Raw genomic sequence first — 12,947 nt, forward strand, 5'->3', positions numbered from 1 at the left:
GGGAAAGAAATAAAACAAAAGCCTTATAGAAACAAAAGCCTTATAGAAACGATCAAAGGGCTTCTTGTATGATTAGTGGTAGTTGGAATGCATCAACAAACATTTGCGTCGGGAAGGAACCAACGGTTGTAGGACCAGGCAGAGGAGGCCGGCGGCTTGGTGGCGGTTGCTGGAGCCGGCAAAGGAGGTCGACTGCTGCTGGATCTAAGTTTAGTCTCTGATACCATGTAGAGATTTGGAATAGAACAACTTGATTCTCATTAATAAAAAGAGGGGTATTCAAACCAAATTACATTGGACTCAAATAGGGAAGGAAATAAAAACATAATCAAAGAAATAAAATCAACATAAAGATAAAAATGAAACTACATAATAGAAAATAAGGGTAATTAATAAATAATAACGGCTGTGGAAACCAAAAATCTAATATATGTTATAAAGTTTTTGTTGTTAAATCTTATAGATTTATTATTAATTCACATGGTATTGACTTTTTCTGTTTATTTTATGAACCATTCAAGGTTAACAAGTAATTGTTTATGCATTTCTTTTGCTTCCTCAGAAATCTTTCGGTACTAGATGATGCATTTGTTTTCGTTAATCTTGATTTTATATTCATTGTAGGGCGCATTGCATATTTGTTTAAATTTTGCATTTTATCTGATTTGACAGAATTCATTTTGTTGGAAAACCAAAATCTAAACTATCTTGAATGAGATTGCCTTACATGGGGAATTTCTTTTGTTTACAACCCTCCTGTATCTTGACCCAGTGTATAATCTTACTTCTCTATCACTTGAATAAAAATAGCCTGGATGTATAATGAATTTAGAATTTCCTTTTTCATTACCCAAGTGAGTTTTTTTTTTCTTTTTTTTTTGGGGGCATTTGCATGCATAGCACACAATTCTAATGTATTTACATATGTCACATCTATGCTTTCATATTTACACACATTGCACTTACATCTTTAATATCACATCATAAATAAAACTATTATTACATCATACTACACATTTTCATGCATAGGAAAGCACCAGTGATACGTGTGTAAACATATAAGTTTAGGTGTGAGATATGTAAATACATAAGAATCTTGTGTTAGCTATGCAAATTTTCCTTTTTTTTTAATTTTGGGAAGCTTTTTGGGGTTGTTTTTTCTTTTGTTGTCAGCACTAAAACACAAACTTTTGATCATTTAAACATGTGAAAAGAGAAATAATTACGGCCATAGATCTGTTTCTAATATTAGGACCGAAAAGGTTACAAATGATTTGAAATTCACATAGTGAAGGCCTTTCTCCCCTCTTTGTTTCAGGCTGGTGAGTTTTTTCATTCGGCTCATAGTGATGCTGCAGCACAACATAGAGAGATGGAAGCACGGCAAGGTGGTAATGGTTCTCTTGATAGTCCTTTATTGTTGGAACAGGTACTTCTTACTAGATTTTCTTTTTCATTTTCGTTATTTTTATATTTGACTACCTTAAATGGTTAAAAAATAATTTACAAAAACGTCTGTCCAGGAGATGCAGACAGACCCATCAAAGCAGATAACTCTTGGGTTTATTAGTGGTTTGGTAGCAAAGGAAAAGGCAATGGCTTTTGAAAGAATCTTATTTCGAGCTACCAGGGGCAACTTATTTCTTAGACAAGTTCCTATTGATGTTCCTGTTGACGACCCTGTTTCAGGAGAGAAGGTTGTTCTCTTGAAATGTTGATATAATATGCTTATTGTTTAGGTTCTCATAACTACTCGTGATTATCCTCGTCTTGTTATATTTGAATGAATTTTATACTAGAATTTTGGCATCCATGCATCAAGCTTTTATGTTTGAGAAATTGTTACTTTTTGCTGTCATATTTTGTTGAAGAAATTGACAAATGATAACTTATATTTGTTGCGGTTTGCTATTGAGTTTCATATTTCAACAATTGTGATCCCAAAAGGAAATATATAAAGGTTCTTATGTTCAACGTGCTTTGCACTTTGTGATTGTTGTATCTTTACGTTTTTGCATACTAGCTTTGTCAACTAGGAGGCATCTGGTTCTTGTGTCAAGTTTAGGTATGGATATAACATTATGGTTATTGCTATGCCAACTAGTTAGGGATAGCTTTATGAATTCATTCTCTCTCTCTTTCTCTTTCTTTTATTTATTTATTTTATTGAAATGTTTCTAAAGGTGTTAATTTTTTTCAATGCAAAATCTTTTGGACAACTTCTACCAATGCATCCTTGTTATACTTTTCCTTTCTAATCCTTTAACATTCATTTTATTGACCAATATTATCAGTGATTCCTTTACTCATCAGCATACCTAAATCATTTAAATCTATTTACCATTATTCTTAATGGCGTCTATTCCTCAATTTCCCCTCTTATAGTCATTTGTCACTTAAGCTTTTATAGTTGTGATATGAACATCACCACTTCTTTTTTTTTGGTACATTCAACGCGACTATCAATTAATTCTTTATGACTTGAGATTTGAATCTGCATATTTTTCTTAATAGGAAGATTACTTCTAAGACAGAAAATGTTCATGAATGAATCCTAGTATCTATAATCTCTTGATCAATTTACTTTTTGACACAGCTACATCATTAATAGATTGAGGTTCCCCCTTGTTGAGATTCGGTTGTCCATGAAAGATATTGAAAAAAGTTTCTTAACCTCTAATCATACTTTAATATTGTTGAGAAGTCATTCTATTTTAACTTCCTAATATTAGTTCTAGAAGCTATATCCTCTTGTTTGTCTACCAATTCTTGTAAGATAAAATTTTGATACTTGATTCTATCACACTTACATGTCACTTCACCATTTAGCAATATAATAATTCTCTTATTTTAATAAATGTTTCATTGACTAGAACTACGCCATTTGTTAGTAGCATGCACCATGATACTTCATTTTGAGTTTCCGTCTTAATATCTCCATAACCAATAGAAAAAGATACAATCTTAATGATGATCTTTGATGCAATTCTACTATGAGCGTAAACTCCCTTGCTAATTACTATTTCTAATGCTAGTCATTACTTTATCATACATAATTGTTAATATCTTTAACATGCCTTTGTTAAAAAAAAACCTTTTTTTAAACTACAAACATAATTAGCTTTTATGGTATACGATCATACACTTTATGAGATCAATACAAAAATTATTCTTCCTTTTTTTCTCTTTAATTTTTCATTAATTTTCTTAGCACAAAGCTGTCTCTATTTTACATCTTCCATGCATTAAGTTGATTGATTTTCTATGACTGTTCGATCATCTTCTTTCATATTATTATCACAATTCAGGACACATCTTTTATTCTTAAATATTATTACCAAAACCCTTCTTCTCTGATAATTTGGTATCCTTTTTGTCTTGTTAGTTTGTTCTTATAATTGTCATATTTCTCCAAATCTCATGTGTCACCTCATCTAGTTCTAAAGGTTTATTTTATAGATCTTCTATATGGCTAACTTAATTTTGCTTGTTTGAATAAATCTGTATTATACTTTATTTCTATACCTTAGTTCATGTTTCTAATCATTATACATTTTTAGACAGATTTTTTTTTCCTTGAAACTCTTATGTAATAATTTTACAAAATGGCATTTTAATATACTTTCAGCAAGTGAAACTGGGCAAAAGTTACATCCAAACATATTTTTTGTTTGAATATTATAATTGATTTAAAAATAGCAACGAAAAAGAAAAACAAAGATTAAAAAGTTACTAATAATACCCTTATATTGTACGTTCTCTTTAATGCAAAGTTAAAGTGGCACTTGTTTTGAACTGCTTCTTTGGCGATGCCAGAAGTTAAATGTGTTGTCTTTATCTTTGTTACAAATGTTACGTTTTGGTTAAACTTCCCAGACTGCAAGAGGTCACTGTGTTGAAGTAGAAATGTTCAGACTCACTCCAAGTGGTTACTGTGTTGCTTCTTTTTGTCAAATTTTTGAGTTTCCATTATTGATTTTGTTGAACTATATCATATAGATTGGATTATGAAAAGCTGTTGCTTCACTTAACAAATGCAATCATTACGATTAAATTCATCATTAAAAGACTTAAATGGTTTGGGGTCAAGGGATTGGAGCCTAGACTTGAACACTTTTGTTTTGGAGTCATGAAATTATGTTTCTTCACCCTTTGTAATGGTTAAGTTTATGCAATTTTTTTTTAGCGACAGGATTAGAATTGGAACAGGTTATAGTAAAGTTTCGTTGAGTATCAAGTGTATTTGCTAGCTCTATGAAAGAACCAATCTTATTATATTTCTCAGTCAAAGTTTTGATAATATTCCTATTTTTTCTTCAGTTTTGATGTTCAGAATTTGCTAAAATAAATGTAAAAATGCCTTTGCGATGGAGGAGCTCCTGCATCCCACGATCCTGATCACGGGATAAAAGCAGGGCAGGTTCCGCATCCCTGCTATAGTTCCTAGTGGGGATTTTTTCGACCTCTTGGTAGGCTTATTTCTACAAGGGAATATTTGTTTTTTTCTGGTTTAGCAGATTTTTGTTTTGTTTAAGTACTATGGAGATTATAATCTTTGATTTTCTCCTTTAGGAGAGCTGTATCTTCTTTTTTTTTTTTGTAAGTGGTGTGTATGAATCTTGCTCAGGATCAGGTGGTGAACCTTCTCATTGCCTGTACCTTGTCATTTCATGGTTTTTCTCGCTATTTTCAGTAGGGACAGCCACCGAACGAATGCCTATCCCCATAAAAATGTTGTTGACCTCGCATATTTTCGTTCCTTCGTTCTTCCACAACTATCTCCCCTCTAAATCCACTCCCAAAAAATCTTTTAGGAGCCCTAAAATAATATCATCTACTTTAGAGCCGATAAATCATAAAATTTTTTATATTTGTTTTTCTTGCCCTAAATCCAAAATTAAAAAAAAAAAACCGCATTACCCAAATCATTGCTACCGCAGTTCCCACATCCATCCCAACCAGAAAATATTTCAAGTGCCACAATTTTGGGCAAGTTATATCAAATTGCCTAAATGGGAGAATAATCTTTTGCACTAAGCAGTAGTTGAAAAGATGGATAGTGACACAACAGAGAAGGAAGACACCAGAAAGATATATCAGCTTCTAGTTGACGAGGGAGAGAGATGTTAGTGATTCAAGTTGAGCTAATGAGAGAGATTCCGATAGGATTAATAATGGGTGTCTTAGAAGGTAATGAGTTTGAGGGGTGTTGACCTCGTAATGGGTGTCTTAGAAGGTAATGAGTTTGAGGGGTCGATTGTGAGGTCTTCTCTTCTCCTCCTTAGGAGCCTAGGATCTAGCTCTAGGAGTTCCTATTGACCGTCTTAAAAAACTAGAGTTGAGACTCACCCTTCTAGAAGCTCCAGCCGATTCCTATTTTCCTTTGATGTCTAGCATCTTTGGCACAAGACCATCGTTTTATGAACGAGCGGTTATGGGCTATTTTGCAAAGATTCAAGGAAGATGATCCAAATAGGACTTCAAGCCTCAGGAAAAACATCGTCACGACCACTTTCGTCACATACACACATCAAATACACGAAATTCACAAATTTGCACGAAATCGGTTTTTCAAAATCACAAAATCATCATCTTTTCAAACTATGAAAATTAAGCTGAACGATAAAACTTACCTCATCAGAAAAGGGACAACTCATGTTGCTAGATATTTTGATCGACAACTTACCTCTTGAATGACTACCACTGAGGAAGATTCAGTATACCGTAAGCCTCATTACAAGATTTTTTTTTTGCCAATTGACTGGCTTATGGGATGCAACCAATCGAGTATGAGAAATTACAAAAATATGCTACGCACTTTAGGGTTACGGACTTCGTTCGGGAAAATACTAGCACAATCTCCAACTCTAATTGTGGCAAAGATGGATGATTTTTTTTTCTATCAAGATAATTGTAATGATGAATGTGTTTTAGAGTTGCCTGGAATGAGCGCGTGCATAGATTTTATAGTAGAGTTGCCTCATACACAACAAGACTATGACTTAATCATGGTTGTGATAGATCGATTCCATAAGTTTTCTAGTAAGAAGACGAAGCTTCTCCTACCTGGAAAGAATGACGCGGGAGCTCCCGCATCTCGCAATCCCAATCGCGGGATCAAAGTAAGACAGGTCTTGCGTCCCTGCTGCAGTCCCGAATGGGATCTTTTTCACCCTCTTGGCTATTTTAGACTTGTGGGACCCTTCTTATTAGTATTTTAACATTACTTTAAAATTTGGTTTTTTTTTATGCAGGGGAAATATTTTTAAGTTCTTTTCTTGTTTAGCTAGCTTTTGCTTTGAGTACAATGGAGATTTTAATCTTTGATTTTCTCTTTTAGGAGTATTGTATCCTCTTCTTTTTTTTTTTGCAACTTGTGTGTCTGTATCCTGCTCAAGAACAAGTGTGAACCTTTTCGCTGCCCGTATCCCGTCGTTTCGCGGTTCTCTTTGTTTTCAGCAGGGACAGCCGATGAACAACACATTTCCCCATTCAAATGCTGTTTTTCCCTCACATATTTTCGTTCCCTCATTATTCCCCAACTACCTCCCCTCTAAATCAACTCCCAAAATAACTTCTCGGAGCTCTAGAATAGTATCACTTTGGTTTGTGATAAAAATGGATGCTTGAATGCATACTTTGCTGTTTGCCTAAAGCTTAGTGTTTTAAGAAGTATTTTGGTAGTAAGTATTTGATACAGAAAAATATTACATTTGATTTTATGCCACGTCTGAAGCTCCTTAGTTGACCATATTTCTGTCCACATTGTGAGGGAGTTTTCTTGAACTGGATTTCAATAGGGTATGCTTTCAGCTGAAAATTTAATTTAAATTTTTATTTGTTGAGGAATTAAATTAAATGATTGACCATTTTGAATCGACCTAAGCTCTCTTCTTGTGGCTTTATGATGATGAGTCTGTCTACCCAATTTATGAGTTCCAGGAGAACTTGTTACTTTTCTCTTGCCGTCTTTTTTTTAATTATTTTTTTAGTTCTTCGTTTGAAACCAGAACGCTGTTGACCTACTAATTTCTTGTTTAATAACATGATAATTTTTTCCATCTACTCATGCTGCGTTGTTGTTAGGCCCATTTATGCAACCTCTTGAATTTCACTTTCTTATATTTCTTTGCAGATCGTCAAAAATGTGTTTGTAATATTCTATTCTGGAGAAAGAGCTAAGACAAAAATCTTAAAGATCTGTGAAGCCTTTGGTGCCAACCGGTATCCATTCATGGATGATGTTGGCAAACAACTGCAGATGATAGATGAGGTTTGTTTCCATTTTTTGCTACACGTATAATTATTTTCTCTGCTGTGGCACTGACAAGATATTATTGCTAAAAAAAGTGTGCAGAGTATTTTTTTTTTCAATATCATTTATTTAGCAAATGTTATTGAATAACCAGTGACTATAATTTCTTCTGACTGTGTTTTGAAATTTAGAAATTTTAACACATTTATATTACGAATTTTGAAAAAAATTATTCATTTTATTTTATGGATTTTGGCGGTCCCCTACAATTAAACTCAAAAAAGATTTGTTTTGTGGTTGCCCTAAAGTTTGATGGTTGTGCTATTGAGTGAATGGAAAGATAAATTAGGTCATTATAACTCAAGATCAATTTTATTACAAATTTTGACTGAATTAAGCAAATATAATCAACTTATGAACCAATAGAGAGTTTTTGGATTACAATAATTTGTTGTTGAAAGATTAGGAACTAGTGGATTGAAATGACCGAAGGATTAGAAACCATGGATGGCAATAATCAAGCCCTAGTGTAACATTTACACAATTAGGGAAAAGGAAAGCCGCCATATCCCATAGGCTATTTTGGAATTGGATTAAGTGATCTCTCAGGCACAAGGTCATGGATTAGAATCAATGATATGCTAACTATGATCAAGTTATGACTTTATGAGCTTTGGTTTGTGTATGTTAAGAATGTTTGGGTTACTTCTTGAACTCGAATTTTGAAGCTTATTTAATTCACTATTTGAATGCCAATCGTATTAGTTGTATTTGTGAGTTGCAACCAAGATTTTAGAGGTTTTAGAAGCTGTTACGTGTAGTTTTTGTAATATATTTTATGATATCTTCATCATTTAGGATTTGATATTATGATTCCTTTCATTTAGTTCTGCTAAGTGCTGCCTAATTGGTCATGGAAAAAGTTCTTTTGAGCCTTCTAGATGTGTAAGAACTAGAGCTTTTCTTGAGTTAGATTTGAGTTTAGTTTAACTATATTTTTTCTTAATGTTAGATCAAGATTTATTTTGATCTATGTCTGAGATTTCTTATAGACGCAAACCTCCAATTTAATTATCCTTTTCCAATTATTTAAGAAAAATTTTTAATTGAAGAGGTTGCTAAGCTCAAGCATTTTGACTTGACTTTGTTTGAGTCTAGAATGATTGTGGATGGGGATATAAATTTAATTGAGTTCATATGATATGTGTTATGTGGAGCCTGATTATGGAAAGTTGCGGCTTCCCATTACCTGATTATGGAAAGAGAAAATAAATTCCAACACACAAACAAATAGCATAAGTGTTGAAAGGGAAGACATGATATATTTTATGCAGAAAACTCGAAAAATGGCAAAAATCACGGGGGCATGACATAGTCAAGTAATCCATTATATATTTAAATTCTTATAGCTTTTCTTCTTTCTAAGTAGAGAATATTGTTATAAGGATCAAACAATTACCGTCCGAGAATTATAGCTAGAACTAATGGCAGTCGATGACAATTTCTAATGGTTGTCGGCTTTTTCTTTTCAGAAGTGTGGACTTTGTGTTTAGCTTCTTTTTTTCTCTTCATGTTGAAAATGAGGTTCTATTTATAAAATTTTGGGAGTGAACTTTTGGTAAATTTAGCCAAAATTTCATAAAACTTCATTGGACAGTTCGTGTTGATGCATTTGATGATAGATCCGTTTTTTAGCATTTAAGTGTCTTAATAATTTTATAATTGAGTAATCTTGTGCTCGTTGGATTTTATTCATTGAGATGTTCGATTTAATTGTAAGCATGTCAAATTTGAAGATCATTTGATATTTAAATTAATGTTTCCAAGCTTTCAATCATAGTTCAAGTGCTTGATTCTAGCTCATTTGGGCTCCGATAAAATCAGTTTTAGAGTTGTTGGATTTATATTGTCAAGATATTCAACTTTAGCTATAAAGTTGTTAAAATCAATTCATGATCATGAATTTGAATTTTAAAGTTATCTCGTCTAATATATATCGAGATTTATGCATGATAATGTAAATATTTTGGTGACATATCATTGTTTCATTTTAATGAATATTAAATTATAATAGATTAATTGTTATGCACATACTTATTTACATTTATAAAATTATATGTTGTAAGAATAAAATGCACATTTATTTAGTTAATCGGATCGGATATTAAAAGTAAAAATTTAATTCGTCTGACCAGTTTCAAATAGGTTCTATGCCGGATTGGTGTCTTCTTGAAATTTAAACTATGGTTTTGTCCTCAACACTTGAAACCAGAGAACATAAAACGTAATTTCATTGTTTTTTTCTATTACACCTATTAAAGCAGCTGCTAATAAGTAGTAACCGACTTATGCTTGTTAGCCTTTAATATTATTGTTGCTGCTAATCCCTCATCATTACCCTTAGAATTAAATATTTAGAAGTTTGAGATTAATGAGAGTAAAATTTTGGTTGCATATAAAAGAATAACTATGCTATTTGGACATGCTTTTGGGCTATAAGCATTATGTGATCAGGATTAGCATCTCAAATTTACTTGGCTTGTTGTCAAATTATTTGAGCATGAGATTCTTACAACTCCTTTAAGACAACTTATTTGGCGCGGTGCGTTCTAAAAATGCTGGATGAGGCGTTTGAAAACCGCGGTGTGACCCTCCGCTCTTGTTTCTTCACGAATCTATTACTCGTATGTCTCTCTCACTGCTCCCCTCTCTCTCGCGTTTCTTCTGCTCCAGGTTACCTCTCTCCATAACTCTCTCGTGCCTTTGATCTATGGTTGTAACAGGTTGCCTCTCTCCTCTCCTTCTTCCCTCCGATTTCTGATGGCAACGAGTTGCCTCTCTCCTCTCCCTCTTCTCTTCAATCTCCAACTCTCAGTCTGTTTACTGTGCTTTTCGTCCTCTCACGGTACCACCCATTTTTTGTTTGATGGAATGGCTTTTCCTTTGTGGTTTGTGGCTCTCATTTGCGGTTTGAAGTTAAAAATTTGGATTTTGCTATTTCTGGCTTTCTTATTTGTTGTTTGAAGTGAGAATTTGGATGTTACAATTTGTGGCTTTCTCTTTGTGATTTGGAATTTGAATTTTGCGATTTTGTGACTGGATGTGATATGAAATGGGGTTTTATCTTTACTTTGATGTTTGATTGTGAATTTGCAAAATGGCTGAAAGGGGGTGCTTAATTTGTTGATAAAAATGTTTTGGGTGTTCTGTATGTAGTAGCCTCAAATGAAAATATGACATGAGGTTTTATCTACACTTTGATGTTTGAGTGAGAATTTGAGAAATAGATGAAAGAGGGTGTTTTTGATTTGTTGATTGCAATGTTTCGAATGCCTCGTATGATGATAAAATTGGGATGATGTTTTATCTTTATCTTTGATGTTTGAAAGAGAACTTAAAAAATGGCTGAAAGCGGGGGCTTGATTTGTTGATAGTAATGTTTTGTGCTCCCTGATGGAATTGCATCTGAAAGCGGGGGCTTGATTTGTTGATAGTAATGTTTTGTGCTCCTTGATGGAATTGCATAAAATGAAAAATATGGGGTGAGATTTTATCTTTACCTTTGATGTTTGGCATAGAATTTGAAAAAAATGTTGAAAGAGGGTGCCTGATTTGTTATAGCAATGTTTCGGGTGCCCTGTATGGAATTGCATCAAATGAAAAATATGGGGTGGGTTTTATTTTTATCTTTGATGTTTGTTATTGAATTTAAAAAAATTGCTGAATATAAGTGATTGATTTGTTGATAGCAATGTTGTGGATGTAGATGTGGAGGTGGTCGTGTACGTTGTTTTGTGTGTGGAGCTACTGGTGTACGTTGGTTTGTGTGTGGAGATGTGTGGTTGTGTTTGTACTAGTGGGCGTGTTGGTGGATGTGCGGAGGTGGTGGTTGGTGTGTCGTTGTGTTTTTGTTAGAAGATGAGTTGATGGATGTGTGGAGGTGGTGGTGTTGCAGATGTGGTGGTTGGCGTGTGATTGTGTTTGTGTTAGAGGATGTGTTAGTGGATGTGTGGAGGTAGTGGTGTTTTGGAGGTGGTGGTTGTGTGGTTGTGTTTGTGTGGAGGTGTTGGTGTGTTGAGGCGGTGGCGGTGGTATTGTGGATGAGTTGGCGTGCGAAGGTGTTTGTGTGTGGTGGTGGTGGCAGTGATGATGTGTAGGCGGTGTGTTGTGGTGTGGAGGGGCATGGGTGATAATATTGTGACATTCATATTTTTCTTTGTGCTGCGATATTGTGACATTTCTATTTATGTTAATTAGTTTTTTTCATGCTAGTAATACTATGGTTAAGATGAAAGAGGTCGGTTTAAAGTATAAATTGTACTGGTATAAACAATTCTGTTGCAAATAACATTACTATACATGAGTAGAGTGATCATTTGTTTAGAAACACCTGCGAAATTTATTTTCAAACTGCAAAAAACAAATAGATAGTCAGGTTATACGCTGCAGCTTTCTGTGGCGGCTACTGCGTAGCAGCTTATTATTAAGCTGCGGTTGCCCCAAATAGACCCTCAGTTGCCATTAGGATTTCCATCCAAAATTATAGCATTAGCAGACATGTTTGAAGGAAATTGGTTGGTGCTATTTGAATTTTGCTAAACTCGTTTATGTAAAATTGTTCACCTCTCTTGTTAGAATGATATTAGGGCTGTCAAAATGGCACTGTTCGTATTTGACTCGTTAAAAAGCTCGTGTTTGATTCATTCGCTAAGCAAATGAACCAAACTCGAGCAATTTTTTTTGCGCTCGATATATAAACGAGTCGAACACAAATAAATATTTTTTTCGTTTGTGTTCGACTCGTTTTTACTCGAATAAATTATATCTGTATATTGTACACATAAAATATGTAAGTATGAATCTCAAGACAGATGAATAGTTCAGGAAGAAGAAATGACCTATCAAACGTAGCTGATTGACGATCGTTTCAAGTTGGACGATAGCTAGAGGGGCTTCTTGTTCGAGCGATTAGCGGAACGTGCCAGTAGATTTCCCATAGGGTAGTTATCAACTCTTAGGACGATTGACAAGAAACATTTTTTCGGATTAAGTATCGATTGGGTCGAGGCTTACTGGACGATATACACTCTTATAGATCGAATCGGTTCTCCGATTTTACTACATTCGAATAACTGTAATAACTAAAAAATCCATATGAAAAGTCAATGATGATGAGACTAATGTGTAATTTTGTAACATTGACACTTATGTCTATAAATATGAGGTCCATGTCATGAATAAATGAGACTCTCTTTTATTGTTCTTGATTGTACTCTTTCTCTCCCCCTACATAACACTTTATGCCTTGGGCGTGTTTCCCAGACACTCTCGGATTCAACATTCTTTAAGGTACGATGAACGTGGAAACATGCCATCAATAAAAAGAGGAGCCTAACAACATGGATAATCCAATTAGAGGAACATGGTAGAAGCAACATGTACTAGGGAGCTCATGGAAAAGTTTGTCCAACAAAGTCTGCAAGATTTGAGAACTCAGATCACCAACTAATTGTCGGGACAATTGGCATAGGTGTTAGAGCCTTGGCTGCCATAGGAGCAGTCCTGGTCCCAAAAGGAGAACCGGCCTAGCGAGGAGCGCTTAATCCCTACAGGGAGAACCACATGCAAATAATGGAGGAAGAGTGATCCACCTACAGTAGAGCCTGATGAAGGGTTGTACCAAGACAATGCC

The 12,947-nt window shown here is 34.3% G+C and overlaps 1 protein-coding gene across 1 annotated transcript in view; it reads left to right on the top strand.

Moving 5' to 3' along the window:
- The window catches only part of LOC110018436 (V-type proton ATPase subunit a3-like), a 40,929-nt gene that overhangs the window by 8,971 nt on the left and 19,011 nt on the right, over nt 1–12,947 (top strand). The window contains 3 exon segments of the mRNA XM_020715749.1: nt 1,319–1,429; nt 1,524–1,697; nt 7,136–7,273. Coding sequence (XP_020571408.1) covers nt 1,319–1,429; nt 1,524–1,697; nt 7,136–7,273 — 423 coding nt within the window.

The sequence above is a fragment of the Phalaenopsis equestris genome, unplaced genomic scaffold (assembly GCF_001263595.1).
Source record: "Phalaenopsis equestris unplaced genomic scaffold, ASM126359v1 Scaffold000022, whole genome shotgun sequence".
NCBI classification, from domain to species: domain Eukaryota; kingdom Viridiplantae; phylum Streptophyta; class Magnoliopsida; order Asparagales; family Orchidaceae; genus Phalaenopsis; species Phalaenopsis equestris.